Source organism: Ambystoma mexicanum, chromosome 14 (genome assembly GCF_040938575.1).
Source record: "Ambystoma mexicanum isolate Mex_15411 chromosome 14, UKY_AmexF1_1, whole genome shotgun sequence".
Taxonomy (NCBI): domain Eukaryota; kingdom Metazoa; phylum Chordata; class Amphibia; order Caudata; family Ambystomatidae; genus Ambystoma; species Ambystoma mexicanum.
This window is the reverse complement of record NC_090940.1, coordinates 565,092,181-565,110,050: the sequence shown is the minus strand read 5'-3', so window position 1 is coordinate 565,110,050 and position 17,870 is coordinate 565,092,181. Positions and strand designations below refer to the sequence as shown.

Here is a 17,870-nt window from a genome sequence, read left to right as displayed (position 1 = left end):
TTTATCACAGGAGTATTGCCTCAAAATTATTTTGTACCTTTCCATCAATTAAATATATAGGGTGCGTGCAGCTCATTTATGCCAAAGATAAACGGCCAAGCCCTGTCAGATATCATTCAAAACTAGTGTGTTGCGCTTAAAGACTTTCCAACTGGTGCCTTTTCTAGCCAAGCTACTAAGCACGTCCAACATTATTCTGACTACAGTTAAGAGTGTTTTTATTTATCTATGAACTCCTTTCCACTAAGTGGTTAAAAAAACTCATCTTCTGTGAGCGCTAGCTGGCAAAGACTAGCACTAGCTACCATCAAACCAGATTTCCGAGAAGCTATGGCGTGCAAACACAGTCAGTTCTCTTTGTTAACCCAGAATTCTATTGCAACCTGGAATATAGTCCTACAAACTCAAATTACATCCCTGTGCATTTCAGCAAATTAGTACCCAATGAGTGACATTGAGCTTGCATTGTAACAAGCAAGCTCCTTGGTCCTCGCCAAGACGTTACCAGTCACCCCCCCCCCCCCAATGACTTAACTGCACCCCCTGATGCGCGCGCCCTTCCACGAAGTTCCTTTGTTTTCTACGACTAGCCGCCTTGGAAAGAGAGAAGGAACTACATGTAGCCCCTTCACTCCTTTAGATGGCGGTCATTTTCATAGTTTACTTTTTTTTCTATCTTTTTTATGTCCGCCATGGAAAGGGAGAAGGGACTAAATGTAGCAGTCAGTAACTGCTACATAATCATTCCAAATGGCGTTACCTTTCAAGTTCACAATCTGAGAGTACTTCAGCTGCTGTATTTTGTCAAAGGCAGAATCGACGTCATCCAATGTGAAGAGATTGAAGTCTTCGGTATTGTGGCGAGACTAAGGCAATAAAGAAAGAAAAAAAATAACTAGTTGTAAAGAGCAAACATTTGAGATGCATAGTTAGGGAGAGTCACTGCGTAATTGGGAGGATTTACTAACGCTTCAAACAAAAGCATACCTGATAAAGATCATACATAAACATCTGTCCCATTTTATACACAGGGATTGTTGCATAGATTGCACAATTTAATCCGAGCTTTCCAACAGCATACGGAAGTGCTCCAAGATGCAGCGGATCCGGGTGCGAGAGCAGGACAGCATCGACTTGGTGAGCATGCCTGGGTGGAAGAAGCAAACATGATTTGTTACTTTGATTTGCATGCAATGCTGCATTTCAATATTGTCCACAAAGCTACAGGGGCGAGCATACACACAAACATACCCTCTAGAAAAAAATGTAAAATGATACTGACTAAATTGTTGAAGCCACATCTAGCATCTTCCAAAATACTGACATACAATTTTCACAATTCATTGTTAGGAGTAAACCTTCATTTTTGCATCAGTAAACCGTGAAACAAACCTTCATTTTTGCATCAGGAGACTTGAACTTGATTAAGACCACAGGTACACAGGAGGTGTGGGCTCCAATTGCAAGGTTTCTCAGATTGCCAACAAACACCTTAACAGATACATTCCTGACTTAATAGACTGCATACGAGACCGTATTAACTATTATTGGGCCTGACAACACAATTATAGCAAAATGAAGACACCATATAAAATGGCTTCCTCGATTTGATGACTGGAAATAAAGTTGTTTTTCACATTGAAATAACAAGCTAGAACAAGGGTATCAATTCCGTTCATTTATGAAGAGTTGGTAATGCATAACATTTTTCAACATGTGATTTTTTTTAACAGAATGCCCAAATGAAGGCACAGTTCTAAAAAAATAAAAATAATGATTCCCTGTAAATATGAATTTAACGAGAAAGGCATCATCTCATACACAGCAGACGATACCTATGCTCAGCCCTACAGATAAGGGGTGTGTATCAGACACTTACTCGCTAAAAATAGGCAAATACAAAAATAATAAAGAGAGGAAACTGACATAGGACACTGTGCCCCTGCTTTACCCCACACAGCTCCATGGATACGTTTGGCCCAACAGTGTAGTAGTTCTACAGATAAAACAATGATTATTACTTAAGCAATAAACCCCAACGGCCGGGGAAATTACCGGGCCAGTTTGAAACCCGAGCAAAGCTAGGGCTTAGCCCAGGTCATTATAATTCATTGGGATTGTTCTTTTATACACACGCTTAATACCAGGGATAGGTTTCTAAGTGGGAGGGCACTCATTCTGCTCAAGACTCGGTTGGGTTCCTATTATGAATCATATTTAATTGCAATGTTTTACCTTTGTAACCATGCAATTCCCGATCTATTTAACTAGGTAATGCCCATCTTGAATGATTTTTTTTCTGCACTGACACCAAAATATTTAACTGAGGAATGCAAAAGCGCCTGTACACAAGTGGTTCTAGGCGGCACGAGACAAGGGAGAGTAGACAAGAGCCAGTGCAGTGCGACTCAAGAGGCTCTAGGGGTTACAATTACAGCCCATAAGTGTGTGGTACAGCAGGAGGCAGTGCAAGGAGGACTGGTCATGGAGAAGCATGGTAGGTACCCAGTGAGACTCTGAGGGTACCAAGTAACAAGTCAGGGATGCAGTTAGATAAGTTAGCAAGGAAGTGAGAGAGGGAAGACAGGAGGAGGAAAGAGGGGTCTTGAGCCGCTTCCGGAACTTCAGGTGGTCCAGCTCAACTCTGAGAGGGGCAAGGAGGCCGTTCTAGAGGGAGGAGCCTGCAGAGGAGAGAGATCTACCCCCCACTCTCTACTTGGAGAAGCGTCTGACCCTCAGAGAGTTGAGGTGGCTGAGCGAAGGGCTGTATTTCGGCAGGGAGCATTGGATGTAGTGCGAGCCTCGACCCCAGAAAGCCTTGTGGACGATGCAGAGTGTCTTGAACTTGATCCTTGCAGCCACCGGGAGCCAGTGGAGAGAACGTTACCAGGGGTAACTTGTTCTACTGTTGTAACCCTGCATTGCCCGGTCAATGCGCCCAAGCTTTCCAGGAACTTCTACCAAAACATCCTTCTCTGCCAAAAAGGCAATTCGATTTTGCAGCATAAGCTAAACAAAGCTCTAAGCGGCTGCCGGTTATCACTTACTTCCGAAGGGAGTCAATGACTGTCATTGAAAAGTGCTCATCCCAGCCGCAGTCGAGAAGGAACCGAAACTCATCCACCTGGAGTAGGTAGCAGAGCGCAGACTCCTCCTGCACCCCTGAAAGGGCGGTGAGCTTGATGATGGACGTCATATTGGGCTTTGGGGGATCAACCGCACCTATTCTGAAACAAGCCAAAAGGCACAACAATGTTACTATTCTGTATGTCACACAATGTCATATCTCGGTATAGCAGAAAACCTTGGACCGCAATAGGAAAGTATATTGTAAATGCTGCAAAACATTTTTAAAATACACCGTTACCAATGTTCACATTTTGGGCTTATGCATAATAATTTACTGTCTTAATGAATTGACGTTACGTCAAAGCTGTTGTGTAACAAAAACGCGTTAAGAGCAGGCCACATTGGCTAGTAAGAAATTGTGCAGAATTAAGGTGACGTGCCCGGCAAGTAGAACGTGCACTGGTCAAACGCCACACGGTTACAGGGTTAATGGTGTCAACGTGCAAGCAACTAGCTGGGTTTAAAAGTCTCCCGACCTCGTGTATCAATGGCAGTTCTCTACTTGCACACACACAGTACATTTCTTACTCCCCAAAGGGGAATCATCACGTTTAAGTGGCTGATGGGAAGTGCACATTGTGTGGCCAGACAAACTATACAATGGTTGTTACTTTTACAAAAAGCACACACTCCTTCTGTAAACCTTGGGGATGCCCATGTTAAGGCACACAACCACAAATCAACACTTTCTCAAATACAAAGTCCACGAGACTACAGTTTCATCCATATCTCACACTACATCACCACCAACTCTGTCGGTTTCATGTATTTTGTCTTGGACAATTCATTTTACGTCCAGATGTTACTGACCCGCTATAGGATATAGTTTTCCAAAAATGGATGCAAAATGTCAGCATACCCATTTGTGTTGGTGTGCTTGAGCGTAATGCCTTTGCTGGTGTGTGTGTGTTTTCTGCATGTGCAAGCCCAACAATCTTCTGTACTTTTCTGAACGTGTGTCTTGTACAGGTGTAGTGCGACGCGCACAATTTAGATACATTTTGAAAAGGTAATGACAAAATACTACTAGATTGGATTACTGAATGTGTTACATGTACCAGTTCTTCATAAGGTATGGGTGAATGCCACAAATTAAGAGTGTTGACAAATGTCCCGAGAGCATTATTATAATTTTTTTTAATGGGGAAAGCGTGAGGTAAACACAATTACGCCAAAACTCAGATTTGCCCGTTTTTGACTATTATTTTAAACTACAACTTTCAAGAGACCCCAACCAAATTTGGCACAGATCTGCTAATGTGTCATCACTTCTGCTTGGAGTAGCGTGAGTAGCAGTCCCTGCAGCTACTGTGTTTGAAGTCTTTCGTTACTGGCGATTACCTGGAGGAGGGCCCGGAGATCAAAAACCCACCTACTCGCTGAGCAGAGCAAAGGGCTGCATGGGCTGAGGGCTCATTGCAGTTTTTGCAGACCATTTGCCCTTGGGGAGATTCCGTAAGACTTCCTCTGAAGCCTACCGACCAAGGAACATCGAAAGGAGAGGAAGAGAGCCAACGCTAAATAAAGCAGCTACTTGGAGGTTCGGTGCCACAGGTATTTGTTTGTGGCTCGGCTCGCAAGTCGTGCCTGTGCTGTGTATTGGGAGTTTGTGTTTTGCCTGGTTCTGGCTGCATTTACTGCCGCGACGGCCTTGGTCTGGAAATTACAGTGAAAATACAGCGGCCAATGGGGGCGTGGAGTGTTGACCATCGTCAATTATAACAAAGTCCCCGTTAGTAACAACTGAAGAGGGGAACTCAGAACCAAGACCATCAGACTTTGGTGCAATCAGTCCATCAAGGAAGGACGAGCTTTTCACGCTGCATAAAATAAATTTGACGATCGTGAGAGGCTCCAGGACTCGGAGCTCACCCCATCCCACCCCCCGGAAGTTAGGATTTGCTTTCCTGCTCTTGCTCCTATGGTCGTGGAAGGGGTCATTTTCACACACTGTTTGAAACAAGGGTGAGGAAAGACCCGCTCCTCACATGGACTTGATACCCAGTCCCTCCCCCTGCTGATTTACCTACTGACTTCTGGTCAAACAACAAGTCATTGGCATCAGCAGAATGGCTCCAACGGCCCCCAGCACTAAGCGCCAGGCAAAGCATTGGGAGGAAGCGACATCTCACACCTCAAGTCAAAGTCCGGCAGTCTTGCCCCTGGGGCAGATGGTCCAGCCACCCTCACTTTCTCTGTGTAGTCGAAAAGAGGCAGTATACCATAGCGAAGGAGGTGAAAAAACAGCCCAGGGTAAGACACTACTCCGGGAGGATGATGGAGAGCAGGACAGTATGTTACCTCCCGTGGTGCCCCCTACGATGGCACTTTTATAATTGGAAGAATGCACTTCAGAGGCTTCCCCACGACATCATGCTACAGACCTTGATGAGGTGACGAAGCAAAGAGATGTCCCAGTGCTCATGGGAAATCCTTTACTGAATGTGTTCCTTTTAAGGAACTCCCCCCTGGGCCACCCCACCTCGAACAGGTCTTAGTAAACGGATGGACCATGAAATATAAGGAGAAGTGGGGCCCAACATCAATGATGGATTCAGTGTGTGAGGAGGATTACTCGTATCTTGAGGCTGTTTTTAACAGGCCAGATTCTCCATATTACGCCAGTTTACCTACATTGAATGCCACACGGATGGCACTGTCACCAAGTCCTTCTTCGTCACCAGGTACGATACTAGAGTGGCAGCATATCTGAGAAGGCTCAGTGAGTTCACCGTTGTGAACACCTCATCAACAACCCCATTTAGGAAACAATTGCGTCATCCCTCTAAGGCGGATAGTGCACTGAGCCCGAGTGATCAAGTTTGCATTCCATCAAACAAACAAAGAATTGAAAGAACTACCTCACTCCCCTGACATGCCGGATGCTGAACATGAGCTTGTGGGTCCCCTTCATAAGCCCCGGAATCATCAGCCTCAAATGATTCTCACTTCAATCAGTCTCTATTGGGACGTGGCCGTCAGATATAAACGAAGCCCAAATTGCAGCAGGGCTGGACCAGGTCCAACTCCAGACCTTGGTCATGGCTGCAGTGGCAGTGAACACCTTCATGAAACTATATGAGACCCTGCAAGATACCCTAAAAGATAAGGCCACCTTACTGGTAATGGCCCATACGAAACTGATATTTAAAATGGAATCATTTGTTGGAGCAGTTTGTTATTTATTTCTTTTTCGCATTTATAAAGCACGCAACGCGGCCCAGGGGCATCGTGGCGCTGTTACAGAAAGCTCACTTGGTTACATGAAACAGCAGTCTCGCCTGTCTGTGGTTTTTGGTCACAGTGAGCCAGATAAGCAACAGTTGATGGTTACATTGACATTGAAGTAGTGATAATAGACAGTTGATGGTTACGTTAACATTGATGCAGTGGGAAAAGTTAAAAAAGGCAAAAGAAAACACTAAGGTCTCACGGTTCCGTGGTTACAGAGGCGTACCGAGATACCGCCAGTTTCCGGAAACCTCTGTTGCGTGGGCCTTGTGTGGTGGGGTGAACTCATTGAAGAGCTTTGTTTTGAGTGCTTTGCAGAAGGAAAAGTGAGAGGTCTCATTCCTTATGTTCGCAAGGAGGGCATTCCAACGTTTGGGAGGTAGAAAAAGGAAGCCGGAACCTCTGGCTTTGGCCCCTTTTGAAGGTAGGGATGTTAAGCTGATTGGAGTGGTGCAAGCGTTTTGGTATGGAGGAAGTGGCTCTGACTATTTCTTCTGAAAGATAGGAAGGGGCTGTGAGCGAGAGGCATTTATGAGTTATGGATAGGGTCTTGAACAAAAGATGTTCTTTGCCGGGAGCCAGCGGGCATCGTGCCTCGCGTGGGAGATGTGCTCCCTTTTGAGAATGCTCAGCGCTGTCCTCAGAGCATTATTTTGAATGATCTGCAGTCTGCTGAGCTCTTCAGCCGAGGTGCCAGCAAAGAGGACGTTACAGTAGTCCAGTTTCGCCCCAATGATGGCTCTGGCTATGGAGAGGCAGTTTTGCGTGGATATGTAAGGTTTGACTGCATTGATCAATTTGGTTGTGAATGCAGCCGAGTCTGCAATAGCGCTAACTTGGTGCATCATGGAGCGGGGAGTCAATGTATACCCCTAGGGTTTTGACTACTGATGAGTTATTTGGGTGTTGTCTATGTTAAAAGTGCTGTATTGTTTGTCAAGCTTCTTGAGGGTTTCCTTGGGGCCTACAATGAGGAGTTTGGTCTTGTCCCTGTTGAGGCCCATGCTTGGATGTTCAAATTAGGCTTGATAAAGAGGCTGAGTTGACAGCGCAGTGGCAAGCAGGGCTGTTTGACCTTGCGAGAGGCGAGGTGGCTGAGAGGACTGCATTGATGATCTATCCTGGAGCAAATGAAATGTCAGAGGCACCAGAATAGTGCACAGTATCGATCCGAGGAATGATGGCTTGCCAGGGGAGCAAAGTCATATGGAGCACTTTCCAGCTCCCTCAAACAAAATAGGTGGCGCAGGGATTAATGGTAATCATGCATCAAGGGCATCAAGCAGTGGGAGCACTAGAAGACCACATATAAAGGCACAAAGACCATGAAAGAGATAAAGGCCCACAACCAGTTCAAGGGCGTACCCAAGGCGCAGGCACAGCGAACTGGGAGGAAATCTCTGCTATGTATAATCTTTAAGAATCTGAGCTAGGAAACCAAAACGATACCAGGACCACTGAAGAGAAAACATTATTTGCAGTGTTTGAAATACCATCTCAGTGTGCACAAGGGGGAAGAAAAATAAAATAGACGCTGTTTCAACAAACAAAAAAAAGCCTAAAAACAAACATCAATCAAACAAAGGCAATCCATGTGGTTCAAGAGCTTCCTTGAGGAATCTCACACACTCGAACCCACAGAAATCTGTGAAAAACTCAGCCTGAGATTTACCCTGCTCTGACTAACCAAAGAGGAAAGGACGGTACACCAAGATTCTCTCAACCTACTCAGATAAGATGGTCATGGAGGGGGAAGATGAACATTATGCAATGTATGACCTGGGAGAGTATGAACAAGACCGGGTCACTCCACAACACAGAAAAGGGGAGCAGGAAGTATGTACATCACCTCGAGTTAATGAAAACATGGGGATGTGCAAATCGACCCTCCCATTTCTTACTATGGAGCAAAAAAGGCTTACAACAAAGTGGGAATAAAATCTCTGGCAGTAACTCCCTCCAAAGGGAACTGAGCTGCAAAGAATCCCAACATAACAGAGTTAAGAACAACCTAAATGATCACCTGAAGGCCACGAATTTGCAAGTTACAATCAAGATATATGATATTTTATTTATATCACGCTCGTACACAAGTGTTTCAGAGCGCGACCAGGCAAAGGGAGGGGCACAGGGGAAAAACAAAAACAACGATTTACTAGGCCGAGTGACATTAAGAGCGTGCAAGTGCATGGGAAAGGGAAAAGGGGGAAAGTGCATGGAAGGGGGGAGAAGTGGAAAGTGTGGAACAGAGGAGGTGCAGAATACATAATAAGTACAGTAAATAAATAAAGGCGATAAACAGTGGTAGTACAGCCAGCAAGTGGCTAAGTGCTATGTTAGTCAGATAGGGTTATCTGTTATCTATATCTGATAAGTGCAGAAGAAAAATGGGTGGGGGACTGTATAGGTAGATACAGACCCCTGTGCAAGGGGTGGCCAGAGGCAGTGCAGGAGGGTGGCAGGGTCAGCAGGTACCTGGGCCCGAAGGACAGAGGATGGACAGCTGCACGGTGCAGAGAGAGAAAGCATCAGCAAATTAATTGAGCACTTTATCCCAGAAAGACGTCTTGATTATGAACCTGACCATTTTTCTAAAACTCCTCCATGATTTGCCTAAGCTCAGATTTATTAGCCCAGAAGACATCGGGATAGTGGAGGTTGTGGAAGAATGCCGTCTTGACTGGGCGAGTCTCCATTTGCATTCGGTTCTGGTGAGGAACTGCCTAGTGGAAGGAGGCCCTGACGTTCTCCCTTTGGGATTTGAGCTATTGGAGGGAACGTGTTACAGGCCCCAAGAAAGGAACAAACATGCTCTACTTTGGAAACCAAATAACCAAGATCCTCCAGGGGGCCAGTCCAAATCACCATTGGAGAAGGTTGTTCTGCTCCACTAGACGAGGTCCCAAGGGGGAGGTTTAGGACCTTTGATGGAAGTCACATATGGATGTATGACTGGTGAGGAGAGAAAGGTGAATATCTGCCATAAGAAGGTGAATATAGCAGAGTCTCGGGCAGACTGGGGATGGCTGGCAGTGCCCTGCCTCCCAGAAAGCCTCCCTATGTATGGCCTCATGAAATACCAGAGGATTCACACACTTTTTTAATGATGAGGGATTGGATTTAGCTCCTTTTGATATATTCTGTATGCAGGAAACGTGGCACTCTTCAAAGCCAATCTGTGGGGGATTTGATGTTTGCTTCACCCCGGCAACGACAAGAAAGGTGGGAAGACCCTCAGCAGGCCTTCTGACACTGGTGAAGTGGGGAGGTCCTTGTAAGATTATGGACTCAGAGTCCAAATCCATTCACCCAATTAGTGATGCTGTCTTTACAAAGAGATGAGGGTTATGTGCCATTGATACTACCTATATTCACGCCTTTGACAACTTTTTTGTGTCCAGAGACCTGTGTGAATGGCTATGCACATTGGAAATGAATCCAATTGCTAATAGCGACCATCGTCTCCTGACCCTCACCCCGAGGGGGATGGGCACATGACACAAAGACTATGAAGGAGATGGTACAGATTAATCAGGGGGGTAATTGATTAAAAATCAAGCCTAGGGATGTGAAAGTAGTGACTTCCAAATTTAAAAGGATCTTAAGAATCTAATACCAGGGGGGGTCGATTACTCTAGTGTGCTAGTGGACTTCCAAAGGAAGCCTAACTCTAGGTTAAAACAAGAATTCAAGAGACTGCACTATTCGAACCACCAAACGAGAGGGATGAAAAGAATCTTAAAATCAGACCTATGGTGCATAGATCGCCAACAAAATAGGGACAAAGTGATACTAAAAAAGAAAAGGAAACCATATAAAAATTAGCTATTAGCCACGAGAGCCCAACGCTTCCATGCTGACGCTGAAATCATAATGAAGGTGCACGCTAATAAGAACACTAGTGACCTGTTGAAGCTGCTCACTAATAATGACACATTCCAATTGGCCTCTATGTCCCCCGCAGTCCCAGAAAAGGTTTGGATCAGATATTTCGCCAACCTCTTTGCTGGTTCGGATCAGGTAGCCTCTACGAAACTGGGAAGCAATAACATTCCCTGGTCAATTGAATTTGACAGAGAGGATATAGTTGTATTAATAAAGAAATTGAATCCCTCCAGAGCTGCAGGTCCAGATGGCCTAAACAGCAATGTCCTCAAAGAAATTCCGGAGGATTGGGCTGATTTTTGCATGATCTTATTCAAGCAAGTGTTAGCGGCTAGACCGATTCCCCCCTCATGGAGGTCCACACTGATTGGCCCAATATATAAGAAAGGTGAAAGGGACAATCCGAAAAATTATAGACCCATTGTCTTGCTGGATACCCTAGGAAAAATCTCTTTGCTTCCATCTTACTAAGACATCTAAATAAATGGGTGCGCCAGTCTGGGCACAGTGACAAACAACAAGTGGGATTTGTCCCGGTGGTGTGGATGAGTCTAAATCTATTCTTGCCAAAAGTCCTTAAAGTAAGGGCACTTAAGACAAAGCAGAAGGTATATTTGGCTTTCATAGAAGCTTTCAGCTTGGGCTCGTCTTCTGGACCTTTTGGAAGAAATTAGGAATTTTTATTCGGCTACCACCATTCGAGTAAGAATGACTGCTAATGGTCTCTTTCCAGTGCGATTCCCATGTATAGGGAACTAAAGCAGGGATGCCTTCTGGCAACCACAATCTTCAACCTGTTCTCTCAGCCATGGCATCGAGCCGAGAAGAGGTTATAGCATTTCCTCCTCGCCTATATAAACAAAATATCCCTTGGGTCATGTACGCAGATGATTTGGTTGTTATACTATTTGACCTCCCAAACCTTGCTGGGTAACTTTTGGCATCTCATTTCCTCACTGGCCACAAGCCTCCATCCCACTAACAACTGCGCATCCTACCACTGTTTACACATTCGCCCATAGAATCACTTATAAAACCTAGCATAAACACAGTAAGTGACCTTCTCCGGCTTCGCACTCCCCCGGGGAATGGTCAACGCCTGCTGAATTCCTGCATAATGACAATCAGGTCGGCAATGTTCAAACTTTGTAGCCTTTAAGGTGTAAAAAGCAACTTATTGCCCGACTATTGAACGTTTACATTCAGCAGCACTCCGCCTTACCTACTGTTGCCCTCAATGTTCAAACCTCTGCATTGTGCCCGATTGCTACAACCTCACATCTTAGCAACATTTATGCTAATATCGCACTTCGCTGCGGATAGGCTTACACCATTATGCACACTAAACATAATCTGCATTGTTTGGCCTACGCCCATCTAGTGCATTTCTCTCACAGACAGTTTAATGCTTAAAGACTGTGCACCCCACCCGATCCATTGCCTAGCAACACTCCTACTACGCAGGTGCCCAACTAGAAGTACAACACAGACCAAAACATGACTAGCATATTTCCTTGCACGGCAGGCACCTTTGCCCCGTTTGGGAATGGCCTGGCAAGACTATAGTGTCCACGCCACAATCTCCACCCTTGCCTTACTCCCTTCTACCCAATGCACCCCCCTTCATCCACCTGGTCCCATAGTACCATGACCACAGCTTCCAAGCCTAAAATTTCAATAGCCTCCATATTCCACCTAACATTACCTGTGTCACTCTAGCCACCACTCCCAAAGGTCTAATAGGAACCACACGTTGTGAGCACCTCCGCTCTAGTATTCCAGCCACTGATCAACTCATCTCCTATCCCATCGTAGGGATCACTAGACACTTGGGACTTTCTTTACTGACCCACTTAAACCACCCCCGCCACTGTACCGCTGGTCCACTACCACATACCCAACGGCCTACATCACATCTAGACCTGGACTTGACAACACCTAAGGAGACTCCCCTCAATGCCCCCTCCACGCTCGTTACAGAGCTCTCTTTGCCTCCTCCAGACTTTAACCATTGTCTCAAAGGTGCACTTATAAACGCACGTTCATTAGGAGCACACACCATCAATATACATGACTTTATCCTTGACCAACACCTTGATTTCCTAGTTGTCACAGAAAAAGGGCTACACCACGCTTCAGGCCGCTTACTCTTTTTAGCCACCCGCCTCCCGGGCTTCATTATCCTCAGGGCTGACCGCAAGAATTCCATAGGAGGTGGAGTTGCTCTTTTAGCAATGTCCACATTACAGTTTAGAGCCTGCCCCCTAAATCCAGTGCTAGGTTACAAACTCCTCTTGTTAAAACTTGCAACCGACCCCAAAACCACCATCAACTTCCACATTATCTATAGACCTCCGAATAATACTAATCACCCCAAATCTGACATCCCCCTACCCATCACCCCCCTCCTCAAGCCCAACACCAAATGTATCTTTCTAGGTGACATAAACCTGGGATATAATAATAATCTGGAACACAAAGCAACAGCCTTTGCTGCAGCTCTCCAAAAAATGCATTTCACTCAGATTGTAAGTCCCCCCACCCACTTCAAAGGAAGAATCCTGGACTGGATTTTGACACTAAATGTAAACACAATGCTAGAATCCATTTCTGAAATCACCTGGTCTGCTCATTACATAATATGCTTTGACATCCTTACTACCAAAGCCCAGGTTCTACCACAATCCAAATCTCAGTGCCCTATCAGTGAGAAACTCACAAACTTACAGCCGAAAATCTTGTACCGATTCTAGCCGACTCTTTCAAACTTACCCAAATTCCAACGCCAGCCCTGATAGTATCTCCACGTTCTAACATAACTGCCTCAAATTTACCATTGACGCAGTAGCCCCGCTCAAATCCAAAATACCCAACAATTTAAAACAAACCAACTGTTGGTTCAAGTAAGAGCTCACTGTCCTTTGCCGTAACAAAAGAGCGTTGGAACCCTTACATAAAGAGAACCTGACCACTGCCATAAACTCTTTAGTGGTTGCCATAAAAACCTATAAAACTGTGATAGCCCATAAAGCCAATTTGTTTAATACCCGAATAATCGATGCCTCCTCGAATACCAAAGAATTATTTTCTAACTAGAAGCCCCCATCCCTGCAGCTACCCCTGCTAATTCAGGCAAAGTCTGGTGTACTACAATCCAAAATGTCCTAGCTTCTAAAATCCTTACTCTACAAGAGAAAATGCTAAAGAAAAGATCCCCTGGCTGGCAAAAGTATGCCCCCAATCACGACTGACGCCACTGCTATAAAAACAAAAACCAACAGCCAATTCAAATTCCACATGGTCTCAGGACACCATCTCTTTTCCAAAACCCCTCCAATTGTAAAGGTGACAGCTTCCCTGCACGATTAGTCAAACTTTGTGCCCCTGCCTTAGCACTCATTATCACCAACTTGATTAATGCTTCTTCCACCACCAATTCTATCCCGTCCAGCATCAAAGAAGCCTGGGTAACCCAACTTCTTAGGAAACCATCACTGGGCCCCTCCACCCCTACTAACTACCGACCCATTACCACAGTTCCTTTCCTATTGGAAATTGGAGACCAAATACCCTATGCTCAAATCCAAGAGTACCGTACCTAGAGAACAATCACCTGCTGCGAGACAATCGGGCGTTTCCGGCCTGAACACAGCACTGAAACAGCATTACTAGACCTCAAAATCAAGATGGATACCATTCGAGACTGGCAACATGGGCATTCTCCTCCTTCTCGACTTGTCGGCTGCATTCGCCCTGGTAGACCATGATAAACTATGCCTTGCCTCGTCAGAAAACTAACTTTTCCCCTGATGCTACCTCTTGGGTTAAGTCATTCTTTTCTGAACGCACCTCTAGAGTCTTCATTGGGGATGAGGCTGCAGACCCTATCACAGTACCCCTAGGGGTCCCTCAAGTCTCCTGCCTATCGCCCACCCTGTATAACACCTACACCAAGCTTCTATTTGCAGCACTCAACACTATGGGAGTTATTTACAATACGTTTGCTGACGATACACAGATACTAATCCCCATCACGGGAAACCACAAACAAGATTCCATCTCCATCAACAAGATCTAGGCCATCACACAAAAGTGGATGGCTACCAATAGCTTGTGTCTCAATGACAAAAAAACATATCCCCATTGTAGGCTTGCTCGCCCACCCGACTAAAATCTCTTCATGCCGTCTACTCAGGTATTGCCATCGATGGGACCCACCCTCCCATCCCTGTACAGGTGAAAAAGCTGGGTGTCTATCTAGATTCTAACCTCACTATGACCAAAATCATGAGCGCCCTATCCTCCTCCACTGCCAAACTCATTTTGCTTAGCCGCCAATTTCTCACACCACAGAATTGCCTCACTCTAGTGTGTGCACTTATACTCGCAAAATTAGACAATTGCAACATCCTCCCACTAGGACCTACAAGTACTAACCCATCCAAACTGCAATTGCTACAGAACAAAGCCTTACAGGCAGCCTTTGGACTAAAAAGAAATGACCACATCTGCCACATTCAGAGAGGTACACTGGCTCCTTAGCGAAGCCAGAATCCTATTCAAGCCACTGACCACTGCACATAGATGCATTGCTAAGGATGCCCCATCCTACCTAAATGACTGTCTCCAAAAAAAAGATGTACTAGATCCCTTCAGTCCAGATCTAGTGGACACCTGTATGTCCCTAGATTTAAAGAGCTCTAGGGCAGGTGGGTTTCAGCTTCCCAGTAGCATCATCCAAGATCTGGAACACCCTGCCCATCAGAAACTAGCCCTCTCACCTGCATTCTAAGAGGCTAATTTGACAAATACAATGTATTTTCTCAAGCATGATCCCTTTGCTAATGGTAGTTTGACCCTTTCCATTCTGTGCATGTATCGCACTCTGGTATTGTGTATAATGTGTACTTGCCTTGGAATTAATTTTGTAACCAGATATTTTCTCCAAGTATCCTATGCTGTGATACCTCTGGGTTTGGCCATGTAACAAATAAAATAAATAAATCGACTAAACGCCAATAGGCTTACAAAGAAGGCTCCCTCAGTTGAACCAGTATTTTCAGTCCAACGAGCTGAGAAAAAATGCACCCAAAACCAAAGTCTTGGTACTGTGCAATACACGCAGGAAAGGGAAACCTAAATTCACTTGGGGTATAGGCTCTCAGAAAATAGAATGTTTAGAGTCAATCACCTATCTGGGAGTGTTAATTAACACAAATGGAAATGAAACTCTGGACAGATGAACTCAGGTTGAAGTGCATTAGACTGGCAACCCAGACAAAAATGCTACAGAAAAGGTTTGGCAAATTCACGCTCGTCCCAATAATCCGTTTTTATAAGTAAATGGTTACTCCAATCCTATTATGCAGAGATGAAACAGCCTTAAACATCCTGTTAGGTTTTTGGGACATATTAGAGGGCCTCTTTTGGAGGCGAGTGTTGGATCTGCCAAAATCCTTACCAATTGTTTTGACCAGGTACAAACTGGGCTTTAATCCCCCCACTCTATGGTTAGGTGGAAGTCCATGAGCCTGTACAGGAAATGTACAGTGGAGGATAATCTGCCTCCTCTGGATATACTAAAAAGCGATAAGAGTGGGGAGGGAAAGATACAGGATTGGATGGTGGATCCTTGGAAATACTGGTGTAGGGAAGGCCTTGAAGCCCTGGACCTAAATGAAGTTCTGCTAAACAATCCAGACAAGGTCAAGATCCAGATGCAGAGAGTAGACTGATCAACACCATTGAGAAAAGAACCACATATAGATTACTGCTCAAGTTCTGAGCAAAGGTTGGTTAATCAACTGCCCAAATACCTTGTGAAATTTCCGAGCTGTAGACACATGTATTCATGAGGTTAAGACTAAATATCTTTCCTACAAGAGAGGTCCTTTGGACAAGGAAGCAGATTGATGACCACACCCCGGCCTGTAGATTTTCTATAAGACAGGATAGTGTTGCGACAACAAAAGATCTGCTAGAATGTGGAGTACTGACCGAGGTCAGAAAGAATACATGAGCGCGACGGTGCCCCGATGTAGGACGCTAACTGCGGAGAAATGGTGGGAAATGCTTTTATTGGGGGAAAACATTGCAATGGTTCTTGGGGCAACAAGATTTCTGATTGAAGTACTGGAACTATAACTGGTCTATTGGGTCTCGTGAAAACGATTTTAATGGGCTTTTGAAAGGGGAGGGGAGAAATACCATGTTATAATACGGAAAGGTTTCATGGACAAAAGAGGACTTGTTTGGGGAATTATAACCTGTGAAAGTTTTTAATGAAGGAGGGATGTTTGTGAAAGGAATTGTAATCATTAAAAGGTTTGTAATAAACCTCAACATGTTTAAATACATTTTTTTTTAAATGCTTGGCTACATTTGGCAAAGTTCCGGGGATGAGGTCAAATGTTAGAGAAGAAACAGATTTGTTCAGTTTCCTACATAAGGTGCCATGTAACCTTAACAATGATGTCACTTGCTTAGCACCCTTTTTACTTGCATTACTAGTAATCCCTTGAATGCCTCCTCAGCAATGCCCAGATTCACGCACTGGAACCTCGGGTCACAAACAGAGCAGACCCCCTTGCCTACTCCCCCTCTGATCTCCAAAGTGAGACTTCTGCGACTAATGGATTCTGTACCCTCAGTGTAAGCAGAAGGGGTTCCCAATGGCGGGATCAGAACTTGAGCGCTGCCACTTTACGCATTTCAAATCCCCGATCTAGGAAACATAGTACTCCTGAAACAAACTGCTATCACATTCAAACAAATTCTGGTTGTAAGCTTAGCTTGTGGCACATGTTTATTTATTTGTGAGTCTAAGAAGAGGCTCAGTTCAAAGGTTGGGTTTTTGTGTTGAAACAAGTTCAGTCATGTGACACTTAAGGTTTAACCATTGCTTCATTCTCTTCCTTCAGCATTGATGGCATGGCACATAATTCTATAGAGAGCACCCATCCCAACGAATGAACCATCATTTCAAGGGGGTTATCTGCTAGACTCCCGTGCACACTGCGTCCTTGCAGCTGGGACTGACAGGAGCAGACTTGCCAAGGATCCCGTTATCATCAGGTCCTATGTGATTCTTCTCCCGGTTCAACTAGCTGTGTCTCAGATATTTACTCACCACGAGGCGCCAACTGTTTCCATCTAAACCTTTCTAGCAGCCTAATCAAAAAAAGTCCATTTATGTTTCCTATAGCTTTTCCAATTATCCTTTACTTTCAGTTTTTAGATGCAGGTCCCCAGACAGTCAAAAGACCAGTAGTTTACAGGGAAATTCTACAGGAGTCAGAAGTCGTTCACGTGTGTGCTAGCCAAACGTGCTGCAACGATTCAACTTTGTGAAAGTTTGCACAACTTGAGACATTTTGCTTCTGTCTCAGGAAACCAAAGATTGAACGCAATTTTCTTTTCTTTTTTCCTCCAAATAGTTTAAGCAATTACAAAAATCGCACTCGGCTCTAATTGCCTGGGCACATGATGCCACCTAAAATAATGAAATTGATCCTAGGCACAGAGTCTAAGGGACTGATTTCTCCCCTTATTTGCCAAGAGAATACAATTCGCACTTGGACCACAAATCACCCCCCCCCCCCCCCCAAGTTCAAGGGCTGTGCCTT

At 44.9% G+C, this 17,870-nt stretch overlaps 1 protein-coding gene across 2 annotated transcripts in view; it reads right to left on the bottom strand.

Annotated features, from left to right (window-relative positions):
• The window catches only part of CPSF2 (cleavage and polyadenylation specific factor 2), a 246,260-nt gene that overhangs the window by 208,348 nt on the left and 20,042 nt on the right, over positions 1-17,870 (bottom strand). Inside the window, exons 2-4 of one of the 2 annotated variants that reach the window (XM_069637927.1) lie at positions 3,048-3,222; positions 988-1,147; positions 761-866 (exon numbers count right to left, since the gene is read on the bottom strand). In XM_069637927.1, the coding sequence (XP_069494028.1) occupies positions 761-866; positions 988-1,147; positions 3,048-3,196 (415 nt within the window). In that variant the 5' untranslated portion in view covers positions 3,197-3,222. Of the gene's footprint in view, positions 1-760; positions 867-987; positions 1,148-3,047; positions 3,228-17,870 lie in introns of both variants that reach the window. The other variant, XM_069637926.1, reaches the window with a different exon arrangement.